Raw genomic sequence first — 18,459 nt, 5'->3', positions numbered from 1 at the left:
GTTTTTTTAACAAAAGCAATTTAATTAACAAAAAGCAATTACGTTTTTTTTAACATAACATTAATTTTCAGGGTCATTTTTTCATTTCTCCAGTTGAGTGGATCTTCTACACAACCTCAATACTATTGTGTTTGATCCCACTGTGATATATGTTATTCGCCACTAATAACTTTTGGAATTTGTATTACAGACGAATGTTCTATAAATAAACCAAAACAATTACCTTCATAAACAAATAAAATTACTTCTGTAAATTGATTTATAGAAACCCTTACACAGTTTCTATAGAAAATGAAGTTTCATTTTTAAGCTGTGAATTAGTTTACTTACAAAATTTATATATTTTTTCAATTGAAAGTGTTCAAGAAATAATTAATCTAAGCAGATTAGATTCCATATATTACGGATTAGGAGGTTTCAGTTGATTAAAATGTCAGTCATTATAAAACATCAGAAGAGAATAATCATGTGAACACATTATAAATTCTGGTTAAGAGCAATGTAAACACATTTTAAAAGCAAAAAATGAAACCTCAAAGGAAGCAAGTGGTGAAAGTAAAGTTACAAATAAAATGATAGTAAAAACGAACGAACATCGTTTGATTACTCTAAATTTATGGATTTTGACAGAAATATATGAATTGTATTGCACAACCACCAGAATACTCGATGTGAAAATTTTCCAGTGGCATCTATTGGAGTGTTAAAGATCTACAACACAAGTTCAATGTTACACCACCATCTGATACCACATGCGACTAATCAAGTTCTTCATCTTCATCTTCACTATCCTCTGCATGTTCTCCTTCTTTGTCGCCTTCTGCATCTTCTTCACCCTCCATCTCTTTATCACCTTTTCCTTTGCCTCCAGTATTTCCTGATAAGGAAGAGTAAGCACAGTAGTTAGAAAAGACCGAGAAGGGTTATGTGGGAAGCATGTGCAAAGAACAAGTTCGTAGACAAATGATGCAGGCAATTGAAGACTTCAAAATTAGAAGAAAAATGACTAGGGGGCTAAAAGCAATGATCAAGGGAGAAGAGGAAAAGAAAAAAATTAACTTATGAGAGTTGCTCAAGAAGCAAAGACTTCTCTACAGGACATAATCAATTGATTTCAGAAGGATCACCATGTCCATTATACCAGAAAGTAATAAAAATGACAACTTTAATGACAATGTCATCTATCAGCATCAAGGGAATATGTCTAATGAACTGCTATTCACCACGCTTTTAGTAAAAGTACTTCTGGATTTGGTACTTTCAAATCAAGATATGAAGAACTGCTATTCACCACACTCTTGGTGAATATTAGACAGCTAATATAATTGGTGTTTCGATAGAATTTTTAGTAATAACAAAAGAATCTACTTGAGGTCGAAGTGTAGGATCAGATACCATATTCACTGAAGAGAATTTCACCCGAACACAGTCCCTTCTCAATTTTAACTAGTTGAAGAGTCATCCTGGGTCCAATCTCTTGCAATTTGACAGCACTTTTTGTAGAAGCACGATTAACTCTACCAAGATCACTAGACAAAGTAATTGTTGCTGCTTCCTCATCAGCTTCACTTTCGGATCCATAGCCAGCCCTTAAAAATCAAAAAGTTAAAGAATTAGGAGGAAACAGCCTGGCTAATTATTTTGTACAGATAGCAGAATGCAAAGGTCAATTGGATCATATCATACAAGTTTTCTTCCAGATCATCATTCAAAATCAAAAAGTAAAAAAAAAAATGAAAACTTGATTAATTAAGGAAGTATCGTACTTTGTGACAAAATCACTAACGTCTTGAAGATTCCTTAGATCAGGAACCTGATGGGTCTGTACAAGTTTTCTTAATCTGCGTGAAACACCTACAGGTTGTAATCTAATGGAATAATGCCGAAAATCAATGAGCTTAGTGTCTTTGTTATAATTAAGCAACAGGATTCTTTGGCAAGTGGAGAGCTTAACCTGAAATAAAAAGTCGTCACAGTAAGAGATGAAGGACTTGGGTGTGAAGTAAGTCAGATGTGATGTGTGCATATAAACTCACAGTTTTGACATCAATTGTTGGAAAAATATTCTGAAACATGTTAGTTGTAAGCTGTAGAGGTAACTCTCCTCTCACAAATCCTGAAAGCACAATCTGACAAGAAAACAGAGACATAAATGTTAGACAAACAACAAATATATACAACTTAAACTATCAATAGTTACTAAGTAACTGGTTACATCTTTTAAAACCAAAGTTTCAACCCGTTGCAAAAAGTTTCATCTAGCTCAAACAGTTAAGAATGTATAAGAAAAAAAATAAAGTTTCATACAAACTAAGAGTTCTTGACCATCTTATCAGTCTTCAACTTGATAAGGATTAAAAGTAAAACATAATAAATCATCTCTTCGTATCACATCACTAGTGATAACAACATGGTGAATTGCATTTGAGGAATAAATATTATCACAAAAAATTATCAATTATGCCTTACTTTCAAGAATCTGTAACCCTTCAGTAGAAAGTGAGTACAAAGAATACTTTACCAAAGCAGAATTTTTGAAAAGATCCTTAGGGCATCTAGGATGCAATTGAGATCGCGCAATGTCAGCAGCCAATGAATATTCTTGTATCTTAAGCGTAAGAGTAGGCCCTTGAGGGGTTGTTGCAACCCTCAAGTAGGGTGAACTTGCAGTTTTTGACAATATAAAGAAATGCGTGACACCCATTGGTCCAGCAACATTCAGAAAGTCTCTCAAATTATTCCGTTTCTTTTCCTGCAACATAGAAGACAAAAATTTATACATTTAACTTTAAGACACACAAAACAATTTCGCTAAAACCTTGTAAGACCACTATGAAAGACAAAATTCTCCCTTTCAAATATTGAAATTGACTCCAACTCAACACTACTTGTAAAGTGAAATTAACCCTATGCCAATTAATCCCCATGTCTGGGGATATAATCACAGAAAAATTTGTTTTACCCTTTCACAAATTATAATTTTTACTACATTTCTAGTTGCAGGAACACAAAACAAGAATCAATTTTGAATCCAGCCCTGAAAAGATTACATCAATCTCTACACAGTTAAGTCAAAGATGAACAACGAAAGTTAAGAAGAATAAGGGAATATTGAATTAACCCTAAGGCTGAGAGCAGTATATGGGAGCATCAACTTTCTGAGGTCCATCTGAAGCTGTTTGAGAGAGGCCGGTATCTTTCCTCGTGAAAAGACGAAACTTTTGGGGATTTTCTTTCCCGTAATAGGATCCACGGTGGGTTGCTCTTCCGGTTGCTTCAGCTTTTTCATCACAAAGGGTTTCCTAAACCCATGTTTATTCTTCCTCTGTTCCATTCAAACAGAGAATACTATGAGTTACGATAACGGAAAACCATAATCGAAATGAGAAAAGAGAAACGCAGAAAAAGAGAGACAGAAACATTACCATTGTTTAAGGTTGTGTGCCGCCGAAAGGGTTTAGGCCTGAAGGAGCTGCACAAAGGTTTAGAGTATATAACTAAATGGGAGACAGTGACGAAGGTGAAATATATCTTAAAATTGATAAAAAATAAATAAATAGTTTGAATAGGTATTAGGTTCTTAATTTAAAATGTATTTTTTTAGTATTTAATAAATTTAAATTTCAAAAAAATATTTATATTGTATTTGTTACTTTCTTTTTAATTTATCTTTAAAATATTTTTAGCCTAACTATCAAAGTATTATTTTTTTTATCATTTGATATTCTATATATTTTCATCATAGAATCGGGTGTACTGTTAAAACAGTTAACAAAAATAATTTATTATGTATAAGTTTTTAATATTCTAGATCTTGTTATTCATATTTTAACTTAAATAATAGTAAGTGAATAGTAAAATTGATGTAAATAAGTTAAAAACTTATTTTATAACAAATCATTAGACATTAAAAATAAAATATAATAGCGTATTAAAGACTGAAACTTTAATATTTCTTAAAGAAAATTGATTCTATTTAAAAATTGAGGACCATTTCTTAAATATCCTATCCACAAAATTAAAATTTAAGACCTTACTCAAGGGTCTTGAGTCCACTACCATTAAGATACACAACATTAATAATTTTCAAATTATTTCAAACATTATCTTTTAACAAAATATTTCTACAATTTCTTTTTACCAAAGTTTGGTCTTGTTTGATCCAATTTTTTACTTATAAGAATATGTTTAAGTAAACACACTTTTAAAAAAATACCTTATACTTTTGTGCAGGAAAAAAAGTTTGAAAAATTAACTCAATAAATTTAATTATAACTTAAGTGTAATTTCTTTCTAAAAACCTTTCTCATCAATTTCTTCCTCGTGCAAGATTTCTTCTTTTTTATTGATTACAATTATTGTAACAAACGTGTCCATATTTATTTTAAAATTTGGACCGAATCAGACCGAACTGAACTAGATCATATCGAATCGAATTGCACCGAACAAAACCAAACCAAATCGGACCAGACCAGACCAAACTAAACCGGATTGAACAGCACATGACTCAACTGAATCAGACTGAATCAAACCAAACTGAACCTCACGGAATCGAACCGAACCGAACTGAAACAAACTGAACCAGACCGAACCAAACCAGACCAGACTGAACCGAATCGAACCAGAATGAACCGAATTGGACCAAACTGAACTGGACTGAACCGAACCGGACTGAACCAAACTGGATCAAACTGAACTGGACCAAACCGAACCAGATCGAATCGAAATGGACCGAACCAAGCCGGACCAAACCGGACCAGACCGAACCGGATCGGACCAGACCGAACTAAATCAGACTGAACCAAACCAAACTGAATCGGACTGAACTGAACTGGACTAAATCGGAAAGGACCAGACCGGACTGAACCAAACCGAACCGAATCGAACCGCATTAAACCGAATCAGACAAAACTAAACCAGACTGAGCCCAACTGAACCGGACCAGACTGGACCAAATCGAAATGGACCGAACTGAACTGGATCAGATCGAACCAAACTTCACCAGACTGAACCAAACCAAACAAGACCAGATCGAACTGAATAGAATTCGACAAAATTGAATCGCACTGAATCGAACCAGACTGAATCGAACTGAGCTGAACTACACCAAACCGGACCGAACCCAACCAGACCGAACCCAACTGAACCAAACCAGACCGGACAAGAATAAACGGAATTGGATCGAATCGAACTGAGACGAACCAGATCGAAACGAATCGGACCGAACCGAAGTAGACCGAACCAAACCGGACCGAATCAGATCAGATCGGATTGAATCGAATCGAACAGAATCAGAACAAACCAAACCAGCCCAAATCAGATCAGACCGGACTGAACCGAACCAAACTGAATTAGAACAAACCAAACCTGACCGAATCAGATCAGACCGAATTGAACTGAACCGAACTGAATCAGACCAAACCAACCCCTACCAGACTGATCAAAACCGAACCGAATAATTTTGATCTGAATCAAATCGAACTGGACTGAACTGAACCGGACTAAATTGAATCGTATTGGATCGAACCGGAACAAACAAAACCGAACGAAATCAAACCGAAGAAACTAGATTGAACTAAACCAGACCGAACCGAACCGAACTACATTGAACCAGATCAGATCAGACCGAACTTGATCGGACTGAATCGAATCAGAGCAGACTGAACCAAACCCCATTGAACCGAACCGAAGCCGAAAAAACTGAACTGGATCATATCGAACCGAACTGCACCAGACCAAAGCGAACCAAACTCCACCGGACTGAAATGAATCAGACTGGAACAAACTGAACCAGACTGAATTGAACCAGACTAAATCGAACTAAGCTGAACTGCACTAAATCGGACTAAACCAAACTGGACCAAACCAAACCAAACCAGACCGGATCAGACCGAACCAGACCGGACAAGACTAAATAAAATCGAACCGAACTAAACCAAACCGGACTGAACCGAACAAAAATGAACTGAACCGAACCAGCCGAACCGAATCGGACGGAACTGAATCGGACCAAACCGAACCGAACCAAACCAGACCGAATCAAACCGAACCGGACCAGATCGAATCAAACCAAACCGAACCTACCCGAACCGAACCGGATCGAGGTGAACCAAACAAAACCGGACCAAACCAGACTGGACCAGACCAAACCGGACCGAACCAAAATGAACCAAACCAAATCAAACCGGACCATAACGGACCAGACCAGGCCGAATCGGAACGGACCAGACCAAACCAAACCGAACCGAATCAAACCGAACCGAACCAAATTAGACCGGACCGAACTGAACCGGATCAAATCAAACCGAACCGGACCGAATCGAACCGAACCGACCCAAACTTGACCGAACCGAACTGAACCGAACCGGATCGAACCAAAGCAAATCAGACCAGACCGAACCAAATCGGACTGGACCAGACCAAATCGGACCGAACCAAAATGAACCAAACCAAATCGGACCGGACCGCAACGGACCGAACCAGGCCGAACCGGAACAGACCAAACCAAACCAAACCAAACCGAATTAGACCGGACCAAATCGAACCAGATCGAATCAAACCGAACCGGACCAAATTGAACCGACCTGAACTGGACCGAACCGAACTGAACCGAACCGGACCGGACCAAACTGAATCGAACCAAACCCAACCTAACCAAACCAGACCGGACCGCACCAGACCAAATCGGACCAGACCAGACCATGCTGGACCGAACCAAAACGAACCAAACCAAACCAGACAGGACCTGACCGGACCGGACCAAACCAGACTGGACCGGACCAGACGAACCGGAACGGACCAAACTAAATCGGACCGAACCAAACCGAAACGAACCAAACCGATCGAATTGGACCAAACCGAATCGAATTGGACCGAACATAACCAGTCCGAAACAGACCGAATCGGACCAAACCGGATCAGACCAGATTGAATTGTACCGGACTGAACCGAACCAGACCGAATTGAACCGGACCAAATCGAACGGGACCGAACTGAACTGAACCGGATTGGACCGGACCAAACCGGATTGGACTGAACCGGACCTGACCAAACTGAATCGAACCGAACTGGACCGAACCGAACCAGACTGAACCAAACCGGACCAAACTAAACCAGACCGAACCGGACCGAGTCGAACCGAACTGAATTCTACCGAACCAAACCGAACCGAACCGAATCGAATTGGACCAAACCGAATCGAATTGGACCGAGCCAGACCAAACCGAACCGATTTGGACCAAACCGAATCGGGCTAAACCGAACCAAACTGAACTAGACCGAACCGAACTGGACCGTACTAAATTGGACCGGACTGAACTTAACCGACATAGGAAAGTTGTTTTTTAATTGCGTAAAAATGTCACACCCAATCTTTTCAGCAACAATACTATAATCGTAAGCTCCCTCTTCAACAAATCAGACATAATGTTATTCACTAAATTAAATATAATAAGTCTATAAACAATAACATAAACAATCTATATACTTTCAATTAAAAAAATTAAGCATAATGTTATTCTCTAAATTAAATATAACAAGTGTATAAATAATAACATAAACAAATTGTGTATTTTCAACAAAAAAAATCCAAAGGACAAACTTAAATTGGTGTGTATTAACCTTTGACAAAAATAATTATGTTGTCAAAATGGAGAACGAGTTTCAAAAATAATAAAAGCGTAAATATTGAAGATAAGTTTTTAAAAAGAGAAAAAAAAGTGAAATGATTGTGATTAAACATTGAGTATAAAAAGATGAGAATAATGTAAAAGACAAATAAGAGAATGATAAAATGTTAGGGTTAGGGTTCAAAAAAAGACATACAATTGGTGGAGTGGGAGGTGTTAGAATTGTGCTGAAGGTGGTAAGGTGTGAAGGCGAGAGCAAAGGGGAAGGAGTGGCATGACCATCAACGATAAGGATGGTGATGAGAAACTCTTGATCATTGTCTCAATAGTAGTAGTTAAATTAAAAATAGAGTGTACACAATGTTTAGGATACAAGGCCATGAAATAGTAAAAGGAATACTGTGAATATAACCCTAACGTACCATCTTGAAAAACATATAAGATTAACTTCAACTCTAAAATCTTGGTCTCCAATTATGAGGTGTTATTCGTTAGAGTATGATGATATGATTATGATATGCACCATTTATTTTGATCACATTTTTTTTTTTGAAGATCTTTGATTCAAGAAATTAATCCACACTAATTTAGTCAAGTCCATGGATAGGATGAATCAAGATTTTTAACTACTTTACTACGACGATTAATCCGTTTCAACATGATAAAATGAATTGTGTCATTATTTTGTTGTTTTCAACAACAGAACTATACTTTCTTTTGAGATCTGTTAAGAACGTTTAAATTAAACTTTCTTTTTATCATTTGATCTTGATTTGTTTTAGTAATATCCTACTATACAAATGTTAAATTTCTAAAATAATTGCATATATCCACCTCTCCTCCTTTGACAAATCATTTAATCATTCAAATTAAGTATTTATGCAGTAAATTAATTATAAATAAAACTAAACAATAAATCAGTGGGGAAAATTTTCCAGACACTAATAGCTAGTCACACGAAACTAATTTAAAGACAACATTTTAACATTGCATGTTACTAATTTAAGGAACAATAAATGTGTAGTTGCATGCACAATGTTTCTGCTCATGGACGCTTTTTAAGATCATAGTTCAGTAATACATAATATCATATCAAAAACAACTTTTTGAAAAGACAATGACAAATACTTTACACTCTATTTTGAAAGAAAACTATAAAAATAATTTTCTTAAGAAATTCATTCTAAACAAATTTCGTTAACCGGCTTTGAACAAATTTTTAATCAATTCATTCACTTACTTAGAACTTTACTAGCATTTTTAATAAAAATAAGAAATGACTTCTAAAGTAGATTTGATAAAGTCATTGAAATATTTTTTTTTTCTCAATGTAAAGTTGTGTCTTCAAGCACGAATTACTGTAGGGATAATTTTTTTTTAAATCTACTAATTTCAAAAAAAGAAATCAAGCCTGTTTGATAAATTTGTCGGTTTTCAGAGTATGCATCTGAATCCAAATATGCTTATTGAAATAACAGCTAATGATACAATCTATCGTGTGATGATCTCTGATGCCGAAGAAGTGCTTTTGCAATACTTTACTTTTGCCGTACAACATATATGCATTATAAAATTTAATTTTAATGTGATAATAACATGCCATTACAATTTTACATTGACATAACATAACTCTCTTTACAGTAATTTGTTCCTATACTTCCTCACATTTTTTGTTTAGCACAACAGCAAGAGTCGATTTGATCCCATAGCTCTCTCCAGAGTAATGAATGTTAATCATGGATATGTAATCTGCTACAAAATTGCAATCGAGGCAACAAACCTACAAAATTACTTAATTCAATCATAAAGTCACGCAATTCAGATAACCTAGCAAAATTAATGTAGCCAAGGACGATCAACTTAAAATCATCTAACCAGCTTTCAGATAATAAGTTCCTGACTGTTGAAGGTAGTTTCAGATTTACTTCATAATTTGTCTTGTCTAGTTAATAGTCAATATTTTTCTCCCCTCTATTTTTTCTTTCCTTCTACAACTTCTATCTTATTGTAAACCAGAAAGACAGGGAGATACTCTTCTGGCATTTTCAGCTTCTAAAAACTACAGGTGATGTTCAAAGATATGCTGCTAATGTCATCCAGAATCAGGAGTAAAACATTACTTACCATGTTGAATTATAACTCTATCCAAGGTAGCGAAGCAAGACTCCGTCATTCCCCAATACAAATCCTTTTTTGTCATCAATGAACCTGCAACAAGTAGACCATATACAATAAGATTTTACTTCAGAAGTTTTATAACCTTCAAAATAGCATTAACCAATTCCCAAAACTCCTGTATACTCTTTCCGGGAAAATTTGTCATTCCGTTATTTTTAAAACATAAAAGATAACATTCTATTTCTAGTCAACTGCATCCATCATAAAATTGGAAAGTATCATAAAGACAAATAAAAAATACAAAGAGTACATTGGAATCCCTTAATATTTTTTAAGATTTCGCATAATATATTTGTTTTCTTTACGTTTACAACAACCCCTTTATAAGGGTACACAACACTTTTCAAACAATTAGGAGAAATTAGTGAAGAAAGATAGGGGAAATGAGTGTGATTTACTCAAATATAAATATAAAAAAAAAAGGCAACATGTGGAGCCTGGTGTGGTTAGACAGGGAACTTGCCCAATTAAACTTTAGTTTTTAAAGGGTAGAAAATAAATCGCTATAATTATAAATTTGAGGCTCAGTAATAGTTAGACTGACTTCACTGAGTATAAATTTGCAGCAATGTTGTCAGCAGCTTTGTCACGGATCCATGACTGGCCACCATTAGTAGTTCTCAAAAGAATACCACTTCCTCCTGCTGCCCAAGCCTCATCCTGTATACATAATTTAGCAAATTACATATACAAAAGAATGGCTTCCTCATTGCTCTCTGGTTTAAAAATTAAAAAGAATATTGCAATACTTGTTACACGCAAGATTGTTTACACGCAAGAATTGCTTACTTAATAAAGCAATTATTTGAATGAAGGAACACTTTACCGTTGAACGATATCCAACATCAAGAATGCCAAAACCTCGGCTTTGAACAGGAACCTCCTCAAATTCTTCAGTTAACTGAAACAATAATATATATTAGCTCATATTTGAAAAGAAATGAAGCAGACATCTACAGCAAGCAAAAAGTGCAACAGAGCCAATTATCTCTTATCAATAGATTTTAACTCATCAGTTTAGAAATCTATCCTATTTTGTACAAAAACAACAGAAACAAAAAAGTTTCAAGCACTTGAGTGCTTTGTTAGAAAGAGCTTTCATTCCTATAACCCTCTTCAACTTCTCCCTAGTTTAACAAGATGCAACTCAAACATTTTGGGCTAGTTGAATTGGGAACACAGATAAGTTTGATAAAACATGTACCGGGCAATCATTATTTTCCAAAATCAATCCATTTCCAAACATGCACTTAGTGTCACACGACAACAACAAAAGGAAATTGAATGCAAGAAAGATCTTTGATCAAAAACAGAAGTTTCCTGTTAATAAATGAGAGAAGGGAGAAAAAACCAGTCTATGAATGTATAACATAAAGATGGAAATGTCCGAGTGAGGAAGGGTAACAAAATTAAAAGTAATTTAAGACTTAGGAAAATATTTAAAAGATTATCCACAATTAAGGACTGAAATGGAAGACTTTTATCTCACATTCATACCATGGAATGAAATTCTCAGAACTACTTACCCCTGTGCCCTTGCTGAGATAAAGACCACCTCCACGAACAAGAAGCCAAAGACCACCATCAGCTCTCCATCCCATGTTCTGTATTCTTCTGGCAACTGCTCTATTATGTGGCTGCCAGAACGGCTGAAAATAAAATAAAATAAAAGAGTTATTGCCTACTACGCAGAAGACAAATCACCAGTCAATGTGATACCTCATGGTTAAATAGAAAAGAAATCATCTATACAATCCACTATCTGAGATATATATATCCTAAGGAAGAGCTAATGCACCACCATAGAATTTAGAATCATTAAGCATTGAAAAAGGAAGAAAGTTTTTACAGTAAAAAAGCTGGTGAAGAAGAAACAGAGAAAATCCTCTGATTTTGTCTGTTGTTAAATAACTATTTTTCCACGGAGGTATATTCTATCTATGGAATCAACTGGATGAAAACAAAGAAAAGAAATTCTAGGACAAATCCAAAAGGAAAGTTTTGTACATCACTTTAGCTTACTTTTTGGGCCTTACAACCAAGAAGACCCAACATCAGAGAAAAATATTTTCATTACTTCAGTAACTGATGTAATCTGTTTCACCTGACCAGCTTATGGCTGCTACTTCAGAATTTTCATATTGACAATTTCATTTCAGGCGAACATTTTCTCATAACTCAAATTCTAGGAAAGGCATAGCACAATTACCACACACAACAAAGGCAAAAAAAAGGTCATCCTGAAGTAAAATCCTCACCTGACCAGGCTCCCAGGTTAAGTAGAAGTTGCCCCGACTTGAGACTGCAACATACCTTCCATCTGGAGAGCGATTGACAGTATTGAAAGTCCCAGTGTAATAGCTTGCACCACTAATACCACTAGAAACTGTTCTGAAGAAGCAACACAGATAGATAAATGCCTTGACATATAAAATTGAAAACGTTCAACATTCACATAACAATGAGTTTTTGAAGCACAAAGCCGAATAAGACAAACTTCTTCAACAAACAAACCCATCAACACTCACCCTACAGCCAAACTCAAACATTTCAATTTTGTTAACACTCCACTTACTATTTTGAAAGAGTAGCATTAGGACACTACACCATATCCGTGACAGTTCAATGCATACATAGACACTTGTGCATTATTGGAAACTCACCTGTTAAGAGTAGCCGACACAGTTTCCTGAACAGCAGCTCTCCAGTTGTAACCCCTGTTAGCAGTAACGTATATTGCACCTTCGTCAGTGACCATCTCTGCACTCTTCTCACCAGTCGCTTTTATGTACACCTGCAATACACCCCATTACATTTCAGCACAATTTTCACAAACACAGAAATAAACACAAATATTATTATTAGAATGAATAACAAAGCATAAACAACCATATCCCCAGGAAGTTCAGCACTGAGAGGTATCCTCTCCCAGCTTTCTCCAGCATCAGCAGTGTACAACAGAATCGCAGGTTTTCCAACTATCCACCCTTCCTTCCCCTTGAAACTGATAGAATTAAAGCGATAGTTGAAATCTTCATCTTCGGCAGAGGGAATCGAACGCGCAGCCCAAGTGTTTCCTCCGTCCTTCGTCTCCAGAATTGTTTGCCTCGTCCCGAGAAGAAAACCTAAAATACGAACACCGTTCATTCATTCAACTCCAATTCAAACCAAAACAACAGCATCCAAGTCGACACGAGAGAATACCACAAATTTACAATACCGTGGTTGGGGTCGTCGGGGACAAAAGCGATGTCGAGAAGCACGACGCCGGGGTCGATAGGGAGGTACACTCTCTCCCACTCCGAAAGCGTGTCTTCGGCCCTCGCCGGAAAGTGAGGAAGCGAAACCGATATTGCGGCGGTTTCGGCGAGGAAGCGTCTCCTGCTCCGGGAAATGTCGTCGGAAGAAGAAGAAGAGGCTTTGACAACGAGGCTTCGATTCCGAGGGAAGGTTCGCGAAGAATGTAGAGAAGGCCTGAACAAGGAGGTTGAGTCGGTGAAGGTGAATTGCAGAGTGGCCATTTTCGTGTTCTCTGTGTTTTCTCTCTCTGCCTTATCCTAACGGGCTTCGCGGGTGATTTCAACCACTTCACCTTCACTCAGTGGATCATATGCTTCCAATTTCCAAATCTTTCTTTTTTTCTTTTATATTTATTCTATCCACCACTTCTACATCAGAACTAATTTTTCTACCACATTTTTTTTTCCTCTTAAAACGATAAATAAAATAAGTGTTAGGAATCTCAAGTATAGACTAGAAATAAAAAATATAGAATTGTACAAAAATAAAGATTCATTATCTTAAAATTTTAGGTTAAAAATAATATTAATATTTTATATAATTAAATTCAGATCTATTGATATTATATTTTCTCGTAAAACTCCCTCGATCTAACAAATATATTAGTAGAAATTTAGTAGAAATTTTTGAGTAATATTCTTACACGGGCTCATTTGTACGTAACTAATACTTTTTACATTCTTTTCTATTCACCGCATCAGAATAGAAAAACAAAAAGTAAACAAAATAGATACCATATTGCATGCTACAACATATAATTTTGTTACCTTATAATCTTTTGGTTGTTTTCCAATATCCATTTCTGAATTATGAAACCTGAGATTGATTATTTAATATTACTACTTCAATTACTAAGGTTACAAAATTTGACCTGTTATGAATGAGAAATTTTGTTAATTTGTAGAAGGAATTGAAAGATAACTTATACTCTGACAACAAATTATTTGGGTTATTTTCTAATTAATAATCATTGGAAATATATATTGTGATTGGGAATGACGAAAATAATGAGGTTAAAAGTGATATAAAGGACCTTAGTTTTTTTTTTTTTTCTCTTTATAGAGACTAAAAGGAATAGAACAAAGATCCTTGTGCTAAAAACAGGGACCATAAATAACCCATTTATGTAACTTTTTGTTAACTAGATTCCAAATTTAAAATTACTAAAATATTATGCAGGGATTAAGACATTAAGACACATTAAAATTCTAAAGTTTCCCCTAATTTTAAAATGATGCAGGGATTAGTAAAAAGTTTAAAGCAGAAAGATATTAAGACATTGATTCTCAATCACAAACAGCCACTACGTGGAGAGGAAAAATAGATTCCAGACATTCGTAAAGTTGCCCGTGTTATCATTTTCAATCAAATAAACTCTCTTTTCATATCTGAAACAAATTTAATCTCTACTTGAATTTTCTGCGTTCAAATATAAGAGAAAACAATAAAACTGATATACAACACAGAATAAAAAAATTACTGAATATATATATCTTTTAGTCAATGATCCTATGACTCTATTTTTTACTTCTATCTTCTATTTCTTTTACATGGTTTAATGTAAGTTATTAATTAATATATTACTATCTTTTTATTTTAAAAAATCAATGATATAAAGTAAACCACGTCAAAAAAATAAATGATGGGAGTAAAAAATGATAGTAAAAATACAATTTTCCATCTTTTATTCATGTAAGCAAAGAATGATGATGACAACACTTTAGAATAATATATATACAAAAGAGAGAAAGAGTGCAGGAAACTTTCCTTGTGGAAGTAATCAAGAATCGCACAAACATGTATAAATAATGATAAACCCTCTTAATTACATCATTTCAAAACTAAATCAAAATGCACGCATTCAACTATCTAACTAGAGTTTGCATTAGCAAGTACATACATATATAACGAGTGCTTGAGTTGAAGGCATTGTTGCATGGAACAATGGAGAAAGAGAAAGAAATAATGGCAGAAGGAGAAGTGTTGAAGTTTGATGAGACAACGATAAGCGCTCAAAGAGCTGCAAGGAGTGGAAACTGGAGAATGTTCAAGAAAATCTTGGAGAAAGACACAAAGCGTTTGGTGGAGCCTTTTGACTTGTTTGGGAACACTGCGATTCACATTGCAACACGTTCCAACAATCCAGGGCTTCTCCGTGAGTTGTTGGAAATGCTGAGTGAGAAGGAGAGGTGGCATGCATTGAGGAAGGGGAATTGTGTGAATAACACCCTTCTCCATGAGATCATCTTCTGTACTACGATGGAGATGGCTGGTGTTGTGTTGAAGTTTCAGAATGAGGCTGCACCAGAAGAGATATCAGAAGAAATACCAGAAGAAAAGAGAAGGGTGCCATTGCTAGAGATCGTAAATGACTCAGGTGAAACCCCTCTCTTTAGAGCTGCTAAACTTGGCAGGCTTAAGATGCTCAAGTATATGGCCAAACATGCTGAGGGTGACATAAGAAGGCTTTTTGTTAGATTTGACAAATATTCCATTCTTCATGCAAGCATTCTTGGACAGTTTTTTGGTACCTACATCTCTCACTTTGTGTTCTATGTCTCTATCTACTACTCACTATTAACCATGAAAAGAATAAAGAAGAATACTTTTTTCATAAGACAGTGACTAGGGTGTTGATTCTCTCTTTCTGGTACAGATGTTGCTATCTGGTTGTTAAAAATGGATGAAAAACTAGCTCAACACAAGGATATGAATGGAATGACATGTCTTCAACTTCTATCCAATATGCCACTTGTGTTTAGGAGCCAAGCCCCTACCATGGGAACACTGAAGAACCTTATATATAGCAGTACATCTCTCTGTCTCAATATTCCATTTTCCTAATTCCACATATATTATGTTACAATCAATTTTTTCAAAGGTCACACTTCACTTTTGAATACAATGGGTATATAGAGACACACACACAACATGAATTGGTTCTCATGGATTGAAATTTGGCTGACACAGTGCTTCCGGAGGAAGGATATGAAATCCATGATGATGATGATGAAAATGGCAGTGCTGACTACACACGTCAAAGGAACGATATAGAAAGTGGCCAACAAGAGAAGAACAATTTTCCTAGTTCAGGTACTCCTGGTCAAGAAAATTGTTTCTTAAGGTCAAGAATATAAATCACAAGTGTGACAAAAATTCACAAATTTGCAGTTCTTTCGAGGATCAACTATGCTGTTTGGAGAACTCTGGCTAAAGGTTACAAGTTACAGCTAGCTTTAATTATTAACAGATGTTATATTTTATTTTGTTGTCATGCGATCTGATTTAACATAGGTAAGACTGTCTCATCCTCAAACATCTGTCAACTACTGACAAAACAAACCAGATTAACTGTGTCTTATAGTTAGTTTCTGTTTGATCAGTTTTCTGCATGATCATGCATGTGCAGAATTCGATGGGATTGGACGCATATGGCAACTAAAGAAGCAGCATAAATTAGTAGAGCATCTGTCTGAGTTGTTAGTGGAGAAGGACTTTTCATGGCAGATTTCGTTTCACGAAAACTTTCAACCCTTGATTGTATTGCCGGTTCTTTCCTCCAAATCAGACAGGATAAAACACCTTCACTACACGAAGGAGATGCACAAGACCAACAGTGAAATGTCTCGTTCTAGAAGTTACAGACCTATAACCACCGCAACAAGTCTTCCCCATTCTCAGAACTACACGCCACTTCTCATGGCAGCTGGCTCAGGAATCGTGGAAATCGTTGGGAAAATCATTGACAGGTTTCCGGAGGCCATTTGTCACGTTAGCCAGGACGAACACAACGTTCTGCACATGGCTGTGAAGCACCGTCAGCTGAAAATCTTCAACATGCTAAGGAAACATTCCGCATTCAAATCATTGATATTCCGGATAACTGCAGAAGGTCGAACTCTCTTGCACCAAATATCGAGAATGGAGTTTTACGTAGAGCAGCACCTACCCGGTGTTGCATTCCAACTCCAAGACGAGTTGCGCTGGTACGAAGTAACTTCCTATATTAATGCATTACACCCTTTTCCGTTTATCCTTTAATGCATGCAATGAAATAGTGAATGAATTAGTACTTGAATCTGTGGTGTGTATGAGTGTGCAGCGAGTGAAAGACATTGTTCCAACATACTACCTGATGCACTGTGACAAAGACGGGCTAACGGCGGAGGATGTGTTGGAAATGGAGCATCGAGAGATGCACAAAGAAGCAAAAGGGTGGATTAAGGAAACGGCACAGTCATGCTCGACCGTGGCTGTTCTTGTTGCCACGGTGGTTTTTGCGGCGGCGTACACCATCCCAGGTGGCACTAATCAGAACAATGGCACGCCTTTGTTTCTTGGTTCTCGAGTGTTTCTGTTCTACACTGTGACGGATGTTGTGGCACTTGTGAGTTCACTGGCATCGGTGGTGATGTTTCTGTCAATCCTAACATCCCCGTTTGAGCTTTGGGATTTCCGAAGGTCTCTGCCGCAGAAACTGAGCTTAGGGTTTGCCTCTCTCTTCTTCTCGTTGGTGTGCACGATGCTCACATTCAGTGCAACAGTTTTGCTGACCATTCGGTTGGAGAATCACCAGAAATGGGCTTCTGTTTTGTTTTGCTGTGCTGTGTTCTTTCCTGTGGCATTTTTTTGGAGAATGCAGTTTCCACTTTACAAGATGATTCGACATCTCGCTAAGCGACTGTTCAAGACGCTTAGACAAGTAGTGCCAACTACGTTTGTCAAATATTCTCGGAAAAGGGCTCAGACAAGAAATTATAACGTTATCAATGACTAGCTGGCTAGTTCTGAGAAACCAATAATTCATGTCATCTTAAACTTCTAAAATGATATATATATATATATATATATATATATATATATATATATATATATATATATATATATATATATATATAAAGACGTGTGTGTGGCCCTACATAATACTGAAAATGTGCCATGAGTTCCTTCATTCATATATTTGTCTTCCTAATTCCTGATTCACGAGACACCAAAAATCATATTTTATTATTGAGATAATTAAAAGCATACATCCTTCCGATGTGCTAGCTTGAAATTTCCGATAGCATTTTTCATGCCAGACTAGAAATTGAATGCATACAAAAAAAGGTTTAGGAAATAAATTCGGACTTCTACATAGGGATTTATTGAAATGAATAATTTAAATTCTGATGCAGCACAGAATAAAAAGAATGTATATCTTTTATTAATGCAAGCAAAGAATGATAGCAGCCCTTTTTAGAATAATATATGTACAAAAGAGGAAAAAAAATGCAGGAATCTATGTCATGCTCAAAGAAGCAAATGGGTGGATTAAGGAAACTTCTCTGCTTCTTCTTTTTCTGGCTTTTTC

General features: G+C 36.1%; 3 protein-coding genes across 3 annotated transcripts; 1 reads left to right on the top strand and 2 right to left on the bottom strand.

The window, feature by feature from the left end:
• Positions 1 to 547: 547 nt before the first annotated feature.
• On the bottom strand, positions 548 to 3,531 carry PPAN (PETER PAN-like protein). The gene is made up of 7 exons (XM_028053150.2): positions 3,426 to 3,531; positions 3,122 to 3,325; positions 2,522 to 2,752; positions 2,037 to 2,129; positions 1,767 to 1,954; positions 1,396 to 1,589; positions 548 to 877 (listed from the first exon to the last, which is right to left on the bottom strand). Exons 1-7 carry the CDS (start codon positions 3,426 to 3,428, stop codon positions 759 to 761), a joined length of 1,032 nt encoding a protein of 343 aa, XP_027908951.2. The 5' UTR covers positions 3,429 to 3,531; the 3' UTR covers positions 548 to 758.
• Positions 3,532 to 9,140: 5,609 nt separating this feature from the next.
• LOC114168524 (photosystem II stability/assembly factor HCF136, chloroplastic-like) lies at positions 9,141 to 13,425 on the bottom strand. Its single transcript, XM_028053377.2, has 9 exons — positions 13,027 to 13,425; positions 12,696 to 12,931; positions 12,470 to 12,600; positions 12,065 to 12,197; positions 11,333 to 11,455; positions 10,633 to 10,707; positions 10,351 to 10,466; positions 9,753 to 9,836; positions 9,141 to 9,408 (listed from the first exon to the last, which is right to left on the bottom strand). The coding sequence occupies exons 1-8, from the start codon at positions 13,325 to 13,327 to the stop codon at positions 9,770 to 9,772; spliced, it is 1,182 nt and encodes a 393-aa protein (XP_027909178.1). The 5' UTR covers positions 13,328 to 13,425; the 3' UTR covers positions 9,141 to 9,408; positions 9,753 to 9,769.
• A 1,512-nt stretch (positions 13,426 to 14,937) lies between these two features.
• LOC114169248 (uncharacterized) lies at positions 14,938 to 17,935 on the top strand. Its single transcript, XM_028054304.2, has 6 exons — positions 14,938 to 15,633; positions 15,763 to 15,915; positions 16,077 to 16,199; positions 16,278 to 16,322; positions 16,516 to 17,099; positions 17,209 to 17,935. Exons 1-6 carry the CDS (start codon positions 15,051 to 15,053, stop codon positions 17,881 to 17,883), a joined length of 2,163 nt encoding a protein of 720 aa, XP_027910105.1. The 5' UTR covers positions 14,938 to 15,050; the 3' UTR covers positions 17,884 to 17,935.
• The last annotated feature ends 524 nt before the right edge of the window (positions 17,936 to 18,459 follow it).

This window comes from Vigna unguiculata, chromosome 11, assembly GCF_037176805.1.
Source record: "Vigna unguiculata cultivar grain cowpea cultivar isolate G323 ecotype 2 chromosome 11, ASM3717680v1, whole genome shotgun sequence".
In the NCBI taxonomy this organism is placed as follows: domain Eukaryota; kingdom Viridiplantae; phylum Streptophyta; class Magnoliopsida; order Fabales; family Fabaceae; genus Vigna; species Vigna unguiculata.
Note: the sequence above shows the minus strand (reverse complement) of the source record. Positions and strands in the feature narration are given on the sequence as shown.